Source organism: Pyxicephalus adspersus, chromosome Z (genome assembly GCF_032062135.1).
Source record: "Pyxicephalus adspersus chromosome Z, UCB_Pads_2.0, whole genome shotgun sequence".
In the NCBI taxonomy this organism is placed as follows: Eukaryota; Metazoa; Chordata; class Amphibia; order Anura; family Pyxicephalidae; genus Pyxicephalus; species Pyxicephalus adspersus.
In genome coordinates this window covers 80407695-80429944 of record NC_092871.1, presented here as the reverse complement: position 1 = coordinate 80429944, position 22250 = coordinate 80407695, and the positions used below count along the sequence as shown (strand labels likewise).

The 22250-nt window shown below is 41.0% G+C and overlaps 1 protein-coding gene across 2 annotated transcripts in view; it reads left to right on the top strand.

Moving 5' to 3' along the window:
- Positions 1-22250, top strand: part of PLXNB3 (plexin B3) — a 67822-nt gene that overhangs the window by 20849 nt on the left and 24723 nt on the right. For both annotated transcript variants that reach the window (XM_072429467.1, XM_072429466.1), the window contains exons 2-9: positions 5337-6389; positions 9298-9477; positions 11401-11526; positions 14908-15008; positions 16642-16774; positions 16996-17152; positions 18350-18458; positions 19824-19935. In XM_072429467.1, the coding sequence (XP_072285568.1) occupies positions 5346-6389; positions 9298-9477; positions 11401-11526; positions 14908-15008; positions 16642-16774; positions 16996-17152; positions 18350-18458; positions 19824-19935 (1962 nt within the window). In that variant the 5' untranslated portion in view covers positions 5337-5345. The remainder of the gene's footprint in view (positions 1-5336; positions 6390-9297; positions 9478-11400; positions 11527-14907; positions 15009-16641; positions 16775-16995; positions 17153-18349; positions 18459-19823; positions 19936-22250) is intronic.

Sequence of the window (22250 nt, the reverse complement as noted above, 5' to 3'; positions counted from 1 at the left end):
TGTCTGCAGTCTCTGACCGTCTCCTGTACAATGTCTGCAGTCTCTGACCATCTCCTGTAATATGTCTGCAGTCTCTGACCGTCTCCTGTAAAATGTCTGCAGTCTCTGACCGTCTCCTGTACAATGTCTGCAGTCTCTGACTGTCTCCTGTACTATGTCTGCAGTCTCTGACTGTCTCCTGTACTATGTCTGCAGTCTCTGACTGTCTCCTGTAGTGTGTCTGCAGTCTTTAACAGTCTATTTCCTGCAGTATGGTGGCTATAAATAGGTGTATATTTTTTTTCTCAATATTTCAGTTCTTTAAAATTTGGGCCCCATAGCCAAATTTAGGCCTGAGTCTGATTGGATGCTGCAGGACATTTTGGCGAATGATAACATCTTTTCCCCTTAGATGTGCATGATTCACATTAGATACAGTTAAACACCAGAGAATGAATCCTTTCATTTCTTGTCATTAATCTGTTTGTACGAGTACAGATTTGCAGTGATGATTGTTCTGCTGTCCAGCACAGAATCCTATCTGCTATTCCATTTCACATAATGCCGCCTGTCAGTGTTAACCTCTCGCACTCCAACGCCTCCCATGTCCATTTCTAATTTGAGATCCTTCCCAACAGAAAAGGAAAAAAACACTTTCAAAGCTAGCCATTCCCAAATCCATGTTGATCCAACTGGTTTTTAACTTGATTGAGTTACCATCAGAGGCGACTGTCAATTGAAAGTTGATCAATGGAACCATCATTGACTGTGTAATCAATCAGGATGCAGATCATTCACTGTATATTCACTTGCTCAATCATTGAAGATAAGTATTTGCTCACATGCTCCAAAATCTGTTTGAACATGAATCAATCACGGGAACTCCTCAGCAGGGCTGGTTTTAGATTTGGATGAGCTGAGCAATGGCTCAGAGCCCCCACTTACTCCAGTTCCCCAGTTGACATATTACAGTGATCTCTCCAGCTCATTTTAGCTGGGTGCACCACCCGGCACTCTTCACCGGCCACCCGGCTGTTTTTGGGTGGTTACTGAAGAGCCAGCTTGATCCATTGGGGTTCTTCTGATTCTACACTCGATATCGAATAAATATATGGACAATTTTATGAAACAAAGGTGTCTTAGCCAGGGTCAACATGGGACATCAGGCATACCAGAGGAAGTGGGGCCCACCAGATGGCATAGCTTTCCTAGGACAGTGGCAAATTGTAAGGCAATAGGGACCAAGGGTCCACCAAAGGCCACAAAAATACTAGTCTACCAAAATACTGGTTTATAAGATCACATCCAAGATGGCAGCACCCAGTGTCAGTCTTGGGGCTTCAAATAATACAACCAAGATGGTGGCACCCAATAGCAGTATTGGGGCTGCTAACATTACATCCAAGATGTTGGCACACAATGGCAGTCTTGGGGCTACTAAATCCTGGATCATACCATCCAATGGCAATCTTGGGGCTGCTAACATTACATCAAAGATGGTGGCCCCCAATGGTAGCCTTGGGGCTGCTAACATTACATCCAAGATGGTGGCACACAATGGCAGTCTTGGGGCTACTAAATCCTGGATCATACCATCCAATGGCAATCTTGGGGCTGCTAACATTACATCAAAGATGGTGGCCCCCAATGGTAGTCTTGGGGCTGGTAACATTACATCCAAGATGGTGGCACACAATGGCAGTCTTGGGGCTACTAAATCCTGGATGGTAGAATCCAATGGCAATCCTGGGGCTGCTAACATTACGTCCAAGATGGCGGCACCCAATGGCAGTCACAGGACTTTCGGTTTTTATTAAATGATCTGCAACAAGGTTTCTTTAAAACTTGCTTTATATTTTAATTTGGCTGTAAACACAACACGAAGGTCATGTTTTTGTAATTTAATGGTTTACTTCTGGGTGTTGCGGTGCAATTAAAAACACATGGGATGGCATGATGGAGGTATAACTAGGGGCACTCAGTGCACAGATTTTGGGCATGTTACTGCAATCTAGCCTTAGATATATAACATGCATCATCTGCATCTAAAACTACATGCAGACATGAAATTTATGTCAATGGAAAAGATCTTTCTTGATAACAAGCACTGTACACACAACACTGTTCAGTTCCATGGGGAGAAGAAAAGCGAGGGTGCAGCAGGAAGTCCTCCAGCTTGTCCTCCCCTATTCCCTCTCTATAGGAAATGAAAATGGTTGTACTTGGTTGCTAAATGAGTGATCCTTCCAGTGAATCTGAAAACATTGTCGGGGAACCTCCTTACATTTTCAGCTGTGGCGATCACAATTGTTCATCTTGGATAACCATTATCCAGCAAGCCTATGTATCTTTAGCTGTATGGTAGCCGTTCTGCATGCACAATTGGCCACTATGACTTGCAGGTACCCAACCGCTGTCCTAAAACAGGGAGTTACCCCCAAATTTGTGCTGGAAGTATTCCTATATGAGTACCTTTCCTAGTAGCTGTGTACGTGACCTCCGATACTTCATATGATGCTTACAAAGCTTTGCTGACATGCGACCTCTCAGGTTTTAACCTGGAGATTAGCCTGCCATGGCGTGGGTTTGTTCAGCACTGAATCAGATTAAATGCCATGATTTGTACTGGCTGTATGGAGTATGTAAGGTTATAAGGTTACCTAGCTGATAACCTCACATTCTCCCTATGTCAGTGTAGATCTTCAGAGATATGCAATGCTAGGGGACCTGATGGTGTATTTAGACTACTGATAGGCACAAGACAAGCCGTCAATGGCTCACTTTTAAAAGATAATGCAATTATCTTATCGTTAATTTGTCTAAAATGCCTCTTGCCAGTTTTCAGCTTGTAATAGGGTGACAACCCCATGCACAGGTTCCTTAAGACATAGTAGTGTTGTCACTCAGCTGCCTATGCTCTTATGTTTTCCATGTTTCTGTATTCCCTGCATTGTATCCCAGTCAGTCCAGAGTTGCTCTACTGACCTTGGAGCTTGCCACGTATAGACAGATACACATACAGATTTTCACTGTAATTTTCTTATCAAGCTTTATATGTGACTACACTGAAATATCTGTCTTCTAGTACGGTACAGGTTTGCTGATGCTTTAAAATATGTGCAAAAGAAAAATGCTATCAGCTTTTTTTCTAATTGCTTATTGCCTATTATGATAATTAATAATTATTATGATAATTAATTGCCTATTATGATAATTAATAATGCTTTGTGTAGGCTAGTTCAATGTCTTCATTGTTTTCTGAGTTTCTTTGTACAAAAAATGCATTGAAATATATTCCTCAATAGTTAGTAAAGGATGTAAATCCACTTTGTGTGCACCAAATGTCTTTATCATAACCTGTGCAGAGAGCAGAACAGGGGAGGGGCCTAATATGCCCTCTCACAGGGGTGTCAAACTTAAATACACAGAGGGCTAAACTTAGACCAAGCCGGGGCAAAACTTGAAATTTAATGAAAAAATTGAGGAAGTTTACTACTTCATCCATCACTAACAAAAACAAACCCCCTACACTTTAGGGTTAAAAAAGACTAATTTCCATTTATCTTTGCAGCCTGTGTGTTGTTCATCTTCCCACATCACAAGTCTGACACTAAATATTACACTATGCAGTCTCTAATTGATTGAAACAAACACAATGCCTCTGGTAGTCAGGCACCATGTAATTATTGCCTAGGCTTTATGTCACATGATGGGGGTACAGGAATAATGTCTATGTATTGCTTGTATTGAAAATGATAATGTGAGGTGGTAACTAGGGATAAGCGAGAATGCCTCTGACATTCTCGCGAAAATGTCCTCGAACTTCCGATGGGTTTGCAAAATTTCGGTGAACCGATTTCACAGACCCATGGGAAGATCGAAGAAATCATTACAGGAGGAGTACAGCAGCTGCATTCATGAATACAGCCATGGTACTCCTCCTGTCAGTGTGAGTCCCACGGCTGTGCTCATCAATGAATGCAGCCGTGGGAATTATCACAGGATGATTCCTACAGCTGCATTCATTCATGATGAGCACAGCCGGGGGACTCCTGTGTTCTTGGATAGAGAATCTTTATCCAAGAACACATACTACAGGGCTGCAAGAGCTATCAGGGGATCCCCTGATTTCTCCTGCACGTCCCAAAAAATTCCATTTCAACGACCGAATTTACACAGGCCGTTCTCGCTTACATGTACGGTAAGAGACAACGGCCCGATTCGCCATGAGATCTAATTTTAAAGTTTTGCTTGCTCATTCCTAGTGGTAACGGGGGCGGGCAGGCCAGCCAGATGCAGTTCATTTTGGGAATTCTTTGGCGGGCCAAAAAAACGACCCTGAGGGCCAGATTTGGCCCACGGGCCAGAGTTTGACACCCCTGCACTGTAGGCTACCTGCACAAAACAACAGGAGTGGGCGGGGACAAGACCAGTCACCCTGCACAAGGAGAGAGAACAACAGTCACCAGTCTTTATTACAGAAAACAGCTGCAAAGGTGCAAGGTCTCTTGCTGCATTACTGCCCAAATCTGCAAGAAATACACATAGCACATTAAAAAAGAATACACACCTTGCAGATGCAGAAGCTTGCATTTAGAGTTCATCTTCAGCTGGCAGCATTCTTTTCCAGATCAGTAACTTCGAAAGTATTGGAAGTGAGACAAATTGGCAACTACTATCATGTTTAGAAACTCTTTGGCAATGGAAGCCATAGCACAGGTTTCCCTTTGTAAATGCTGCTTACCTGGAGGCGATGGCTGATAAATTTGTTTTTGGATTGAGAGCTACATTCACTTGGATGAATCAAGATTGCCTAAGCTGCTGACCAAAATGTGGTCAGACAGTCATTGCATACATGGGCCACTGTTGCAGATCTCATAGCTGAGAACAATGGGCCATGACAGTTGCCTTGTTCTGGTCACCATATTGGTTTCTATAGACAAATTGCTTGGTAATGACCAATGTGGTTTTCAAATTGATGAAACACTTTTATGTCCAATCAGAAGGATGCTCCCAACTGCATCAATCCCAACTATTCACAGAGCTGTCCCACTTTTGGGTCCAATGTGAGGCCAACAGGATTTCCTCATGCCTAATTTAACTTGCCGTTTTGTTTACTGTTAATACAGTACAAACCTTATGATGACTATTATGATTTCAGGTGTTCTGTTATCCTTTCCTTCAGGAAATTTTATGAACTGCTTTTTTATGTTTTTCCAGTTCTCTTCTGAAAAAATGATGACTTATCAAGTATTGTCTTGCCAATTACCATAAAGTTGGCACAATGTGATTTGGCTGATGTTGTGTAAGCTGAGAGATAAAATTTATAATTTTTATTTTCTTTTTTTCCATTTTAGCTGATCGTTATGTTGGATCTGGCTCAGCCCCTGCTCGTTTTCCTCTGCCTGTCTTTGTCTGTTTCATCTTTCCCTTATTTTCTCCGGCCCAATGTCACCTTCAACCATATGGCTTATGACCCTGGCTCGGGTTCAATCTACGTCGGGGCTGTCAATTGGATCTTTCAGCTCACCCCTGACCTCCAGCTTCTGGCCGAGGATTCCACCGGACCTGTGTTTGATTTCCCAGATTGTCTTCCTTTCAAGGAGAGCAGAGACTGCCCTCAGGCTGCTTCCACCCAAAACACTAACAAGTTACTGACCGTCAACACTTATAGTGGGGAGTTGTTGACTTGCGGTCATGTGTTTCAAGGCATCTGTGAAAAGAGGAGTTTGGCCAACATTTCCAATATAATTTACCAAACCATAGATCCCGGTGACAATCAGTTTGTAGCTGCCAACGACCCCAAAGTCACCACTGTGGGAATAGTAGAGAGGACGTCACAGGGTCATGATTACCTCTTTGTAGGCCGGGGTTTGACCGCCAGGCTGTCAAGTGGAATACCACCAATCACCATAAGACAACTGGAGAAGCAGCCTGTCTTCTCCAATGAGGGTTTAGGAAAATTGGTCGTGGGAGACTTTTCGGATTACAACAATATGTTTGTCAGTGTTTTCTCCAACCAAGGACACGTCTACTTTTTATTTTACCGCCGTGGTTCTAAATCACAAATGGACTACAAAACATACCTGGGCAGTGTGTGCAGCCAAGACCTCCATCTTTACTCATATGTGGAAGTCCCTCTGGTATGCCAAGGAGGATACAACCTGGCACAAGCTGCCCACCTGGAGATTAAGAACCAGGAACTTTTTGTGGTATTTGCTGCTAGCCAGGGCTCAAGTCCAAATCCGAGCAGCCGGACAGCTTTGTGTTCTTATAGAATGGAGGATATCAACGATAGGATAACAAATGCGCGAGTCCTGTGCTACACAAAGTATGGCAAAGGAACAAGCGGACAGGAAGAGGCTGGCATTGAATATGGCGTGAATTCAAGATGTGGTGCACTTCCTTCGGTATGTATCTGTGGATAAAGCAGATTCCCTTTAACTTTACTAAAAATTAAAATGTGAAACAACAAAAGAGAAAATGAAAAATGTATGCTAATTAAATGTTAATCTATGCATTCTAATTCAATTGTAAAGAGACCCTGTCACCAACTTTCAAATTGCACATAATCCCACAAAAAAGTATTTTAAATGCTTACTCGCAGTGTCAAATACCTATTACAAGTACTCTCCCTACTTGCAGGTCATAACCCTCTGTTCTATTGGGAGTATCTTACTGCTCTTATGCTAGCTCAGGCACTCTGTTCTTCATTCCCCTAACCAGGAGAATGTTGCGGTATTTGCTGCTAGCCAAGGTTCAAGTCCAAATTTAGCTGGAGAGCAAAAAAATAAAAATACTGTAACATGTTGGAGTGACAGCCCTGTAACTTCAAAGGCTGCTGATGTCACAAGCAAGATGCCAGCAACCAAAAAAAAGTCCTAGGGCATGTAGATGTCTACACAAGGGAGGCTTTTATTAGTAAATGACATTCATAAAATATACTAAATGCACCTAAAACCTTATGGGAAGATATAGTTGAAATGAATAGTTTGGTGACATTGTTTTTTGGTATAGATAGATGCTTTTGGCCAAAGCAAACTGTGCCATTCCATTTAACCGTTGCCAGCTTTTTATTGTCATATCGGACCTCCCTGTATAGCAGCTGTGAACACTCGGATCTGTTGATAGTATAGCAATATCCCTCCTTTTTTATATTTTCTGAAACTATTTTATTTTTTATTACTGACATTAGCAAATATAATAAAACGTATAAATCCGGCCAATGAGTCAATTAAAAATAGGGATCGCTTGTATTTTATACTTTTCAAGGCTGCAATCTAGGGATTGCCAGAGAGCTATCACAGCACAAAGGAAGCAATCAATAGTTTACAAATGCCTTTATATACCGCTATTGTTAGATAAGATAGCAAGGTGAATTGCTTGGCTTTTACCTTTTTCTATTTTTGCAGACACTGAATTTACAAGGTGATAAATGTGAATGTATGCAAGCTTGCTGCTGCATAGACAAAGCGGGACCTGGGATTCTCTGACCACTTTGATCTATGCAAGCTGCACATCTGCTTCTTGGATTATCATTATTCTCCTACATTTGCATTAGAGGCATCATCATCACTGCATAGATCTATATAACCTGGGCCTCCCTTCTGATTCTATTGACTATTTGAAATCATTAAAACAAGTTAAAATTGTCTCATAGGGGCAGAGGAATGAAAGGATTTGGCTTCTTGGGCTTTACTAGTTTTCAAAATCTCCTTCCTTGTATTCCAAATAATACATTCACCTCTGTGGAGTCTTACCCTTCCTACAGCATTTTATTTATAAAAAAAATTGAAAAAAGAGTGAATAAAAGAAAAAAAGGAAATAAAGCAGGAAGGGTAAGAAGTTCTAAAATGCCCACAGTGTTCGGACAGGCTTGGGAACACTAATGATAAGAAATCAGCACTTCTGTTCCAGGAAAATCCAAGAAGCCCAACCATACATTAAGCTACTGGCATTTACCCACGGCTGAATTATACGTATATGTTGATTCTCCAACCCTTTCATTTACCTGAGACTTTCATATAAATGCTAAATAAACAAGTGTTTACAGAGATAGATTCAACTGTACTATTCCCATAGGAGCTGCCCTTGGACTAGGAGAAGACAGTGCAGGACTGGGAGCCATTTAGGTGGTCTTAATGCAACTGTGCTGACAAGGAAAATGACAATTTGAGTAGAGACCAGAGTGAGAAGGGAGATGGCCTAATCAGTCTTCATTCCATGGTACAGTTGGCTTACCATGCCTTGTTTTGCACTATGTCTCTTTATAGGGGTGGTCATCTTGGTGGAGGAGCAGGGCTTTACTTCAATATGTCAAAGCTGCTCCTGTTGTTGAGTGATTGAGGAATGTTAGGATGCATCAGGAGATGTAAAGGAAGCCAAGCTCCACAGAATAGATGAAGCAGATGCAAGGAGAATCTTGAACTGTAGGTCTTTTTCATATTCCAGCTTTACATTGTGTCTCTGTGTGAAGGCAATCATCACGGTAAAGGAGCAGGTCTTTGCTTCGAAATGTCAAAGCTGTGTAATTTGAGTGATTTAAGAATAATTAAGAAGCATTGGGGATGAGAAGGAAGTCCTAATCCTAAAGGTAGATTAAACCAAAACAGGGAGATCCTTTCATTGCAGCTCTTTTGGTTACAGCATCCTTTCCAGCAAGGAGAACAGTGAGCAGTGTCATACTGGTAACACCAAATCCCACTCCAAATCTTTAAAGACTAGAAGATCTTAAAAATCTTGCTCTGCAGATTGGCATTTATTGGGATCAGTCGGGTTATTTTTTTGCATACAAATTATCTGCAGATCACATGCACCTGTCAATAAATTCTAAGAGATCGTAGAAGCACCCAAGCATATCAAACAGATGCCAGTTTTGAAGTCCAAAGCCTGGTGACATACCGTAGACTCTTAGAAAAAATGAAGTGTCTTTGATTGGACCACATTACCTGTTTAACAATTGTATTGCTATTAATCATTAAAAAGTGATTCCAATATTAAAATCATGATTAACTAAAAAAAAAAAAAAACACTGCTCAACCAATTTTCCATTGACTTTCTGCCCAAATATTAATTTGAAATTATTCATTCTAATTATGGTTGAATATATGTTTTCATTTATATGGCTATCTTAAGACACAATATATATTTTCCAAATGTTTCCTGTAAGATAGTATGTCTTTAGTTTTGAGTTCAGGTCCACGTCAGTATTGGAAAAGCCACTGGGTGATGGGGACCTCTCATGACAGTAATGGTAAATGCCAGGTACCAGAATGGCTACCATTGATAACACTTTTGTCTCTCTTTGTTTCTTTCCAGGATTCACCGCAGAACTTTCCATGTGGAGGTGATCACACCCCAAGCCCAATTGCCAGCCGAGTCCCTGTCACTGAGTCACCTCTGCTCACGTATGATGCCAGCTTGACAGCCGTAGCTGCTCTAGCTGTAGACTCGAACACCGTTGTCTTTCTTGGGGATTCCAGAGGATACATTCATAAGGTGATCTTCTTCAACTCTGTTCGATTAAAGTATATCTGAATGCAAAACATTTTGATTGATCCCCTGTAAGGTTTCATTGTCTGTGTGCCCACTGGGGAAATTCACTTGCTTTGTCCCAGTGATTAATGTCACTGCTATCGGAACTGATAGGAAACAAGTTGTATTAAAAAAAAAAGTTTGGGTTGTCCAGTTGGGACAAGTACCGCAATTGCCAAACACATGTTGTCAAACTACTACCCCTGAAGAAGCCTGATAGGGCGAAATGCGTCGGGTACAACAATCAACATGAATTTATGGTTTTAGACCTGTATGGCAAGTAAATGTATATGTTTGGCTAGATGCTGCATGTCTAGGGCTAGATGCCCTCTAGGGCCAATTTGACACCTGGTGGACCCCAAGATATTAATGTGGTCAAACCCGAACCTGTCAAATCTGTCACATTTTACGTTGTATTTCGTGCCTCTTGAGGCCTAATTTGTATTATTTATACTCCAAAAATGCATTCTGGCACATGCTGAACTTTGTTTTGTATCATTATTTCATATTGTATACTAATACAGTTTTTGTGCCGAAAACCCTGCTTTTCTCTCCTTTCTCTATATCATTAGTTACAATTGGATGACAACTAATGGTCTATACAGATGCTAGATTTCTGATGCTGTAGAGGATCATTTGTGATCATCTTGGGTGAAAATCTACTGTCGGAACAGGTGTTCTACATCATCTAGCAAGCCATTGTGCTGGAACTAGGACAACTGAGGTTCCTTCATTGGATTGCTACCCGCTCATTGCATAGAAAAGATTGCATACAGCAGCCTTTCCCAATCTTCTTACCCCATCGGAATCCTTTAAAAAATTCCAGATCCCAGGGAACCCCTGTTAAAACCAATTTTCTCTTTGTTTTTGGTGACAGTGGTGATCGTAATGCCTCCCTAAAGATAGATAATCATATACAGTGTCATGCTGCTGGCTTTGAAAAGTGTCATTTGAACTGTGCAGACACCCAACAAATGGAAGGTCAACCATCCATAGCTAAAGGAACCCCTGGGAACCTCTGGAGGAACCCTAGGTTGAGAATGGCTCACATAGAGTGTCTGTACGGCACTTGTTTATTTCTGCTGTCACCCAAAACAATTGCCATCTCTCATTTTAAATGACAATTATTGAGCATCTGTCCAAGCCTTGAGGGGATTTTCCTCACTATGCAGACTCTATAATTTCTCATTGTTTACAGAACAGGAAATAAGGGGTTAAGATCTTCTCATTAGGGATCTCCTGCTAATCCCATAAGGGACCATGCTGACAGCCTGTCTGTGACAAACATGGGATTTTTCCTTTTTGTATATTTCATGGGGCTCCTTGTACCTGGATGGAGATCTGTTTTATTCACTTGCCTTTGAACTTGAAGTCCGTTCCCTAGCACAGTCCCTTCCTCACACATTATAGCCCTCTCGTGTTTTGGGAGGGTCTGATTGCTATGTGTGCTAGACCAATTCTCCATAAAACCTTTATTGTAGCTGCTGTGAGAAGAACAATGGGGAATAATATAAACCATAAGCAGGGTGGGAAGAAATTGTAGGTGGGTGGCAGCCCTTGTACTGTGACATAACTCATCACTAATCACACAAAAAGTGTTGGGAGATTACTGAAAAGTGCCGGGTTGTGCGCCCAGCTAAAAGGGGCTGGGAAGTACAGTGTTGAGTGTTGTCACATTTAGGATAGCAGCACCCAGCAGAGCTTTTGGATGTCTACAAAAGATAATCTACATAAGATAATAATTTTGGATGTCTACAAAAGATAATCATTTACAGGATGTGTAACTGGGTACTGCACAAAGAAATTCATAATTTTCAGATAATGATTTCACAATTTTGTCATGATCAATGTCCATTCTGATTTCATAATCTCAGTGTTATATTCTAGGTATTTGTATCCTCTGGAAGTGGACAGAACTACAGCACCCTGAGTGTGGCTGTTGGATCTCCTGTCAGTCCTGATCTTATATTGGATAGAGATGAGAAGAACTTGTATGTAATGACTGAATCTCAGGTAAGAGGCTTTCGATTGGCTGTCAAATCACCCAATCATGCTCTATACAACTGGCCCATAGCTATTGGGTTTAGCTACTGGTTGGCACCAGGCCGTTAAAAAAGTATTTAAACCACAAAAAAAATGTTATTTTTAACTTATCAGTCTTTTGATGTGGTAGCTTTCTTAGTTTTCTTGTTCTCGGGCCTTACCTTTTTTTGATCCTGGTGATGCTGCAAATTCAGGCCCCTGGGCAACATACCTCCTACTCACGCCTCCACTGTATCTGTGTGGGCTTTCCTAACACTTCTGTCCCTCCCAAGAGCTCCCCACCTACCTTTTAGGTGGCTGCTCAGGGGAGGAACAAAGGATAGTACTAAAGAGTGTCATTTAAGTGACAGCTGGGCTGCTGACATCACAAGCAAGATGGCGGCACCCACAGCAGTTTTAGAGCATTTGGCTCTATATACAAAGGAGCCTCATAAAAAATGGTATAGCACAGCCTTTCTCAACCTTTTGAACATGGGGGAACCCTTGAAATAGTTTTCAGCTCCTGGGGGAACCCCTTCTATATTTACAGCTCACAGTATATTAGTGTGGTGGTCAGTGAGAATAATTCCTCTTACATTGCTGGCCATTGGGAAGAAAGTCACCCTTACATATTACCAAAAAGATCACTGGTGTCACTTGAAACTGATCTGAAAAGCACAAATTGCTCATGGCTTAAGGAACTGCTAGCAACCTCTGGAACCCTGTTTGGGAAACACTGGAGTAGCATAAAATACGTATAATGCACATTTAATGTAATAGGATGACTGTTATTAAAATGAACCAGCCATTGACAGGGTTTCTTTAATACAACTTGTTTACTTGCTCATGTGATAATCTGGTGCTTTGATGGTGGAACCGGCTAGACAACCTAATTATATCCCTGTGTCTACTGTATTTATGTGACTGAGGCACAGCCTCCATAAACCTGTATCCAGTTTAATTTTATGGTGGGAGGCAATGATATACCTGGTACTTATCTTGGTGGTATGTGTACCTAAGGTCTGGGATCATCATCATCATGGTTTGTTGTAATTGTATGTCTGGTCATTGATTACACGGTTTTAATGAAGGTTCTCTAAAGCTACATACACACGTCCAATGGTTCTCACCCAATAATCGGTTCAGGGCGGATATCGGACTAAAATCTGGCTTGTGTACAGCGCCCGTCATCCATCGTCTGAACGACTGTCCTGGCGGATCCATGGACGATGAAGAATCCTAGTGCAAGTGAAGGGGGAGAGCGCGCAGCAGGGTGCCGCTCCATCGTTCTCCTCCTCCCTTCTCCATAGAGCAGAACGGTGCTGTATGTACAGTGCTTGTTCATGCACCGTGCAGTCCTTAGTCGTTGGAAAGGATCTTTCATGATAATTTCACAATAATTGCACGTGTGTATGCAGCTTAAGACTATTGATGTCACCTAAGTGATGTAATGGACCAGTCATTCTCAACCAGGGTTTAGTGGAAACCCAAGGTTCCTCCAGAGGTTGCTGAGGGGTCCTCGAACAGTGATTGATTGACCTCCTATTTGATGATGCCTTCATACTTCTGGGGCCAACACCACTTGGTAGAGTCAATTACATGGCCCTAATGATGATGTCAAGTGTCTATAAATTCTAACCATCACTGTAGGGGGGACAACCAAAAAATGGTTTTCAGGTTCCCTGAGATTGAAAACTTTTTCAATGATTCTTCAGGGGTAAAAAGGTTGAGAAGGAGGTGTTAGAAGCAGAAGGTCACCAATAAATTTGACATTTGTTGATAGTCTGACTCCACTCACACAGCTGTTTACCATCTTCTATAGTTATATAGTTTTAGAAGAATATATACTCTGTTGTAGATTTTCATAAATCCTGTTGTGACTGGTTCTCTTAACATGTTATACTTCAACATGTATGCAATCAGATTGGAAATAACCAATCTTCCCTAGATAGGCCAGAAGAATCTTTTACTAGGACCATTGAACACAGGCTGCTTGTGCCATATCCAACATACCATAGAGGATAATATTCTTTATATATCTCCCATAAAGCTTCTACATGTCTGTGCAATATCTGGAATGTGAGCAGAAGAGGTAAATTGGGATCTTTCTATGTCAGGTGGAAATGCCTCTCATTCTATAAGAGGCTGTTCCCAATTTGGGAAGCTGCATTTATTTAATAATATGTATGATGTTTATGGTTGTACATTAAAGTTTCTGTCTGTCTAATGGCAAGCAGTCCCTTTCCTGGAGATTTCATGCGTGAGGCTGTTGCATATTTCATGAAGACGTGACCTGTGCTTCAGCCCACCGCCCCCACACACGCACAGGTCACCAAGCTAAATATTTCATCAGAGCTTCACACATGCAAATTTAAAGGGCCAGACATGAAGTTCCACCTGTCCTATTGTGCCCACATTTATGTTCACAAAAGAAAAGGGCTTATATATACATATATAGATATATATTGAACATATAAATTCCATTTTATATATATATATATATATATATCCTTTAACAATTCCTTCTCCTGTTGTAGTTTGCATCTATGATGATAGTATAATGCAAAATGCAATCAAGTGGTATTTTTCAACATAGATGCAATTCCTTTTTTCTCTCACAACAAACACACCCCTGTTATCCCTTTAGCTGTGCATGCTTTGCCTCTGTAAGGACGAACACCTGATTGTCAGCTTCCAAGGCATGCACTATTCAATTTTCTCCCAGTGGTTTTTCGATTGAGGTTATAGTATACAACAAATTCAAGCATTCAATGTGCTACTCCCTGATTCTATTATAATATATATTTTAAAGAAAAAATTTAAAATATCAACCTGACAATAAAAAAAAGTGGCTTGCCTGGTCAATTTTCAGTGGTCGTTATGCCCGGATATCAATCAGAAATGATCTAAAACACTTTTCTAATTGATTCCACATTTTTGTCTACTTAATGGAATGAGAAAGCACTGGGTGTAGCTATATATTCTGCAAATCAGTTGATTGATTACATAGGGAAAAGCATTTATGACAATGCCTTGTTTTATACACAATTGTGTAAACAGTGCTAAGCCTTTGCTTACATTGAGACACCAAGACCTTCATTATACTTTACATCCTGGTAGATCCACACATATTGTATGTGTACAGAATACAAAGTACAAGCTTGATCACATCCTAGACGGGTTTGTGGACACCACCAAAAACACTACAATCAAGCTTTTTGGGGGAATGTTTCTCCGTTGTTGCCGAACTTTGGCATCACTTATCTGTACAACTTAAGGCAATGAGAACTTTTTGTTGCTTTTTCTATAATTTTAGATGTTATTGAGTCATCAGTGGCTGTAGGATTTCTCATATTTTGTTCTGTATTTCAGGTCTCCAAACTTCAAGTTGCAGAGTGCTCTCGCTCATCCACATGTGATGAATGTGTACGTGCTAAAGACCCCTTTTGTGGATGGTGTGTACTGCAAGGAAGGTATGTGACCTTGTGCTCACCAGGTGTCCAATACAATAGTGATTGATATTTAAAGGTTTCAAGGTGAGAACTTGTATTGACAAAGATCTTGGACAAATATTATGACCTGTTTGACCATTTTGGGACTGATTTCTTAATAATCCTGAAGAAGGCCACAAGTGAAACAGTCCTTTAAGGTTGACATACACTATTTCTGCCAAAGCTGATGTTGGATAAAATATAAACATAAAGTCTAATTAGAAAATAATTGGTAATCATATCTGGGAGATGGTCACCGTATTTGGGAGGTATTGATGGTTGCAAACATATTTGGGCATTTATATGGTGGTGTCCATATCTGGGAAGTATTAATGGTGGTGACCATATCTGAGAGATATATGGTGGTGGTGGTCATGTCTGGGAGATGGTCACTGTATTTGGGAGGTATTGATGGTTGCAAACATATTTGGGCATTTATATGGTGGTGTCCATATCTGGGAAGTATTAATGGTGGTGACCATATCTGAGAGATATATGGTGGTGGTGGTCATGTCTGGGAGATGGTCACTGTATTTGGGAGGTATTGATGGTTGCAAACCTATTTGGGCATATATATGGTGGTGACCGTATCTGAGAGATATATATGGTGGTGGTCATATCTGGGAGGTATATGTGGTCATGACAATATCTGGGAGGTATATGTAATGGTAACCACATCTGGGAGGTATCAATGGCTGCAATAATATTTGGGGGTATATAAAATGGTGGCCATATCTGGGAGGTAAATGCGCTGGTGACCATGTGGTATATGTGGTAGTGACCATATTTAGGGGGTATATGTGATGGTGATCATATCGGAGAGGTATATGAGGTGGTGACCTTATCTGGCAGATATTTGTGGTGGTGACCATATTTGAGAGGTATATGAAGGTCGTATCATATCAATATCTAGGAGGTCTACCCATGAACCATTGTATGGCTACCTTTAAAGCAAATATCTGTTTTAGTGCTACAATAAAAGTCTACTTCACTTTCATAGTAGTATAGCTGGAAAAAGAAGCCCGGGCTCCTAAAGTAATCACTTTTGGGTGGACAAACCCTTTATTCTGGTGTAGATTCATATTGCTGATAATGTTTTATATCATACAACTCCTCTTAAATGTCTAGTAATGCTTCACTTTTAACTTTACACACACTGTAAAATGCTTTTTTATTTAAATGTTTTATAGAGGTTAGTCACCTGTATTTGTGTCATGTTGTAATAATTAAGTTAGCTTATATTTCAGGGAAAATACCAGGGACCCCTCTCAACGTAATGTTTTGTGCTTAGCCTGTCTGCAACAGCAGCAATATGTCAAATTTTAATATATTGCTTGCAACATTTAAGCTATTTAATGGTTAACCGGATGATACTCTAATAAGTCCAACTTTAAAACTCTAACTTCTAAAAAGGGATAGAATCATGGGAGCTGGCCTTGTCGACTCGCCATTTTTTCATTGGTTGTAAAATGAGAAAATTATGTCTAGGGGTTAGCCGGTGGCCAGCCATGTCCTGGTTGTCAATCTGGGCCCACCAGTATATGGAATAAATATGGCATACATAGAAATAATACTGAGCAAAATTGATCTAATGGTAATTTTGTCTGGTTCGCAGGTGCACAGAGAAGCAGCAGTGTGAGAACAACGATCAGGCTAACCATTGGCTGTGGAGCTTTGATGAGCAGATTCGTTGCGTGTCCATCCAAGATCTATCGCCAGCCAACGAGAGCCGTCAGGAGCAGACAGAGGTGCGTAATAGAGAAACTAGAACTTGGCTAGCCATGGTTTTGGAGTAGACGTATACATTTTTAGTATGGTTGGTCCCATCCAGGATGGTGCTGCTATCGTATGTCCAGGAATTCTTCATGCTGGGTATTGTTTTGGGTTGAAACAGGTCCTTGTAGGTTATCTAAAGATATGATGGAACACTCATGGTATTGTATGGTGACATCTCCTATCATCCCCCCAGATCTTCATGACCATTGCACAGCTTCCAGCTGTTGCAGATGAGGATACTTGGAAATGTGTCTTTAATGAGTCTTCCAGCCCTGCATACGTGTATGGGAACCAAGTACGATGTAGCTCTCCACCATCGGGGGAGCTGCCACCCAATCTTCCAGGGAAAGGTGAGTCCAGGCATAATACAGGGGTACACCTGATTTTAAAATAATGTGCATTTAATAAATTTGGTCCCTCCCACCTTTCCCCTTCCATAGGTCCTTCCCTGACCTAACATAACCCACTTTCTCCTTCTTCTATAGTTCCATGCCTACTGAGATTCAACACATAGGGGTTCCAGTTGTTTGTATACATTTCAGTGCTTCAATAAACAAATATATGCATTACAGCCCCATACGATGTGTATGAATGAGCATAATAAAGAAAAGTAGAAGTTGATCCCACCAGAAACCCAATACCTTGCTATCTATCTTTTCACCTAATAAGGAGAAAGGGAGGTGTCCTGTAGTTTTATTTGATCCTAGCATAACAACACCATTTATCATTGTTACATTGTACTGAATGAGCATTGTCACCCTTGGACAGAAAGTTATTGTCAGGATCCCCAACTGAACGTAAAGTGGGGAAAAGAAAACTAATGCAGATCTAAGAACTGGTAAGCTGCAGCACCAGTTGCATTTTTGTTCTTGGATTTAAATTTAATTCCTGCACACCTGCTCGGATCTTAGGTGACAGTATTTAGGTCACTGAGGCATGGCTGTCATACAAGAGTTTATTGTGCAATGCACATTGTCTGTTTGCAAGTAAAACAGCATGAAAATCAGGGCTGTGCATTGAGTAATCAGGTTTACGAGAAATGCTGAGCATTCACAAAATTCCAGAGGCAGCACAAGGGTCATGCTGGTGTATCATACTATTATAGACAGAGAAATGACTGGTACTCAGCCTGGGCATGTGGCATGACTGTCACAGGACAGTCCCTGACTTCCGATATAGACTGTGCTGTAAAGGCTTTTTTTTACTGTCACATATGTGTCACTCATATCTAATTTTGTCCCAATTCCTCTTTCAGTTAGCTGACAAAGACAATTTTCAGTCATCCCCTTCTTCATTACTTTCCTAAAGAGAACCTTTCATTTGTAGATGGCAAAACGTTGCCAATTACTTTTTAATGTTCATCACATGAGAGCAGTGAATTTTGTGTTTTCTTATTCTTACCCCATTGCTTTTCAGCTGAATGCTGAACTTCTTCACTTTTCTAATAAAAAAAATGTAAATTATCATTGTACAGTTTTTGTGGTTTGTGTTCATACATATTTAGCACACCCTCTTTGTGAATGCCTAAATTGTCTTTTCCATGGCAGATCATGTAACGTTACGGTTAGAGCTGGTGTACCAGGATATCACTGTTGCCGAGACAGACTTCATATTCTACGACTGCTCAGCTGTGATGGATTTAGCCGTCTCTAACCCGTGAGTTTCTGTACCAGTTTATTTGGTGTTGGGACGTGACTGGGGAAGTGTATGATTTCACATTGGGCATTGAACCCAGCGCCAACCTTTGTAATGACTAAAAACAATAACAGCCAAGTACAAATTTTCTTTTAAAGCAAATATAAGAACTAAATTATTTTGTATTGTTTTAGAGAAAACAGGGAATGGTTACAACCACTGCCATATTTTATTTGTTTCATTGAGATATTTCACTTTCTGCTCTGAAAATGGATCAATAAGTAATTGAATCTTCTCTTGTGGGAGCCACACATGTACCACTATAAGCATACGATTGACCCCACCAAACTGAATAAACCTTGCAAGACCTTCTATTTGGCAATTTTGTTTGGTAAATTATAGCTGCCAAGTTTATCTGCTTTAGTGGAAGTTTGTCAGTTTTTTTGATAAATAAAAATACATTTATAGTTTATAGATAAGTTTTATAGATGTCATTTACATAACTTGACCATAGAGAAATGAAAAAAGATGGTCTGGTGTGAGGAGTAGTCTTCTTTTAGACCTTCTAAATGGAAGTATGTGTTCTGGTTTGAGGCGTAGTGTCTTCTTTAAGACTTTCTGCAGAGAAGAATGTGGCCTAGTTTAAAGAGTCCTGTCTTGTTTAAGACCTTCTGAATAGAAGTAGGTGGTCTTGTCTGATGAATCATGTCTTCTTTAAGACCATCTGAATAGAAGTAGGTAACCTGGTCTTAGGAGTCATGTTTTTTGTAGGACTTTCTGCACAAATAAAGGGGTCTTGGACAAGAAGGTCAGTTGATGGTGGCAGTTTGACTTAAAGGGTCTTCTGCTAATGTCTTTGTGACAATTACCCCAGGACATCTTTAGGGGTCTTGTGATGACCATGTCTCAATAGCCATAGGCACAGAATATTAGGAAAGCAGTTTTAAAGCTTTTATTGGTCAGTGTATATTATCAGTATTAGACAAATTTTCCTGAAATGGGCATCCCATTGGAAAAATTCTCCCCGGGCAAATGAAAAATTTTGGATTTTCCTACACTTTCTCTCCTGAAGTCACAGGACAAAGAAAGGTTGATTTTCACACAGACTCCAAATAACAATGGGGTCCTCAGGGGGAACAAAGGATTTAGAGTAAGAGATTGTGTTGGAGAGAAGACATTCGAAAAAGTGTAAAAGTGAAATAGGGTGAAAAAGGTAGGAATGAGAGAGGGAGGGACACAATTGCATTACGGGATACAGAGATCATGCCAGAACTTCAACTTAGAAAATTGGTATACTGTATTTATTTTAGGATCAGGTAATTCCAGGGCAAGTAAGGAAGTCAATTTGGCCACTAACTGAATGATATTTTGTTTTCATGTTTTCAGGTGTGGCGGATGTGTGAGCAGTCCTTGGAGTTGTCACTGGTGTTTATCTGACCATGTGTGTACCCATAGAGCACATTGCAGCCAAGATCAGACTATCATCTACAGCCAAAATGTAAGCTTCAAGTCAGCCTGTAGACCAGACTGAAACTTTCTGTGCAAAAAGTCAGTTTGCTGTGGTTCAAACTTTAGTAAGCAGAACTGTGTAAATTAGGAATATAAAATGCCTCAGCATTTGGTGACCAGTGGGCTTAAACAATCCCTCAGACTCAGTAGTTACTGGGAGTGGAAATAAAATGGTCCACGGTTGGTGAACAGTTGGAGCAAAGGTGACTAATTGTTGGTGTAAATAGAAGGATTAGTGCCTTTTCATTGGTGTCAGTGAGAAGAATAGTACCCCGAGGAATGGTTAAAGGCAATCAAAATCATACATTTGTCCAACAAGTCATAGTTAGGTGATTACTTTAATAAACTATAAAGGGTCTGAAGCATGGTGTGCCTTTACATTATGAAGGGCCAGATGCCTATACTTTGGCAAACTTTTTCAGTCAGGGGCCACAACAAAAAATTTGAAAGAGGGGGCGGGCTGATGGGACTGAGCGTGATGTCATGATAGCATAACCCCGTCCACTTTCCCATCGCAGATCTGAGCCTTTTATGGGAGTAGGCGGGTTGTGTGCACCTCCACGAGCTGGGATACCAACCGGGGACGAGTTCTGCGGCTCTGGCCTGTGCACCCCCCCCAGCGGGGTACATCTCCTGACCCGCTGCTCTGGCCGGTGCCACCCCGAGCAGGAACAGCCAAAGGGCCAGAGAAACAACCGTATTGGGCCGTGGGCCGTAGTTTGCCCATGCCTGTATTAGATATTGCATGCCCATACTCCTATGTAGGATCATGTGCCTCCAGACTAGGAAAAGGGGTATGCCTATACACCATGAAGGATCCTATACCTATAATCTATGAAAGGATGAATTTTTTTTATACAATGAGGGGGTTATACACTAAGCCCATACAGTACGAAGGGTTGAAAGTCAAAACAAAAAGAAGGGTCACGTGGGGGTTGGTATGCCCATACCCTTGAAGGGTCCAATGGCTTTACACTATGAAATCAAACCCTCATTGAGGTCACTAATACTATCTCATTTAACAGCCATTCTAATTAGGAAGAAATCTGAGATTTTAATTTCTGGTAACATCCTTTATGTAAACCTAATCTTATTTGACATTTAACATGTAATGTATAAATATTTTTTAATCTATGACTTCCTTAAAATAATTTCCGATGATTTTCTTCCAATGGACCTCATTCAGGCACCTCCTGAAATGTTTTGTCCATCTCCCAGTTGTGTTCCTGTGTTGTCAAATTATTATCTGTCCCCTGGTGCAGACTATAGGTGGCCGTACCAACGTGCATTGCTCTGGCGTGATTGCTCTACTGTCTTCGGGACCAGGAAGCTGGTTCATTGCAATGATGTGCACACAGACAGGAGGTGGCCAGCCAAATAAAGAGCTCACTGAGCCAATGGCAGCCTCTTTCCAAAGGAATAACTGTTGGAAAATGCTAATCTATTACATAAATGTGCTGCCTATGTTTTGGTTTTAGTTTTATTTCCCTGTCCTTTACTTAACTGTTATCCAATTAGAGTTTGAATCTACTTTACAAGTAGCCTGGGAGCAGGGGTTTCACCTTTTCTTTTGGTCTCCTATGCCTCTCTACTGCAATGTTTCCCATACAACCAGTGCAGTCCGCATCTTAGCCCTAGGACAGGGCTTGACCATTTTGGCAACTGGTGACATCAAAAGCATACTTTTGCTTTTTTAATAAAATATTAAATGTGACACGTTAAGGTATTTTCTAACAAGTTGGTTCAGTTCCTTCAGTAGCAGAAGTCCGCGAAATATGATCTGTGTTCAGCACATGCCCGTATTAGAGCACTAAAAACCATGTATAGGAAAGAAATTGCAAAATGAGTGTTCTGTAGGGACTTTCAGGCTGAGGTCATCCCATGTGACTACTGCCTGGCAATTGTTATTTATAGACTGGCCATTCTCAAACAGGGTTCCTCCAGAAGTTGCTAGGGATTCCTTGGGCTGAGATCACATCCCAATAAGTCCTGGCAATGCCATCTTGGATTAGGCACTTGCCACCAGGGATGAAAAAAAATCCATTGATGGAAAAAACCTGGTCATTCTTTATTTTCAGGGGTCAGCTGACCTTATTGTTTGGGCACATAACATCTCTGAATGTAGAACTGACTGACTGAAGCAACCCCAGATCATATCACTGCCCCCACAGGCACCCCAGATCATATCACTGCCCCCACAGGCACCCTAGATCATATCACTGACCCCACAGGCACCCCAAATCATATCACTGCCCCCACAGGCACCCCAGATCATATCACTGCCCCCACAGGCACCCCAGATCA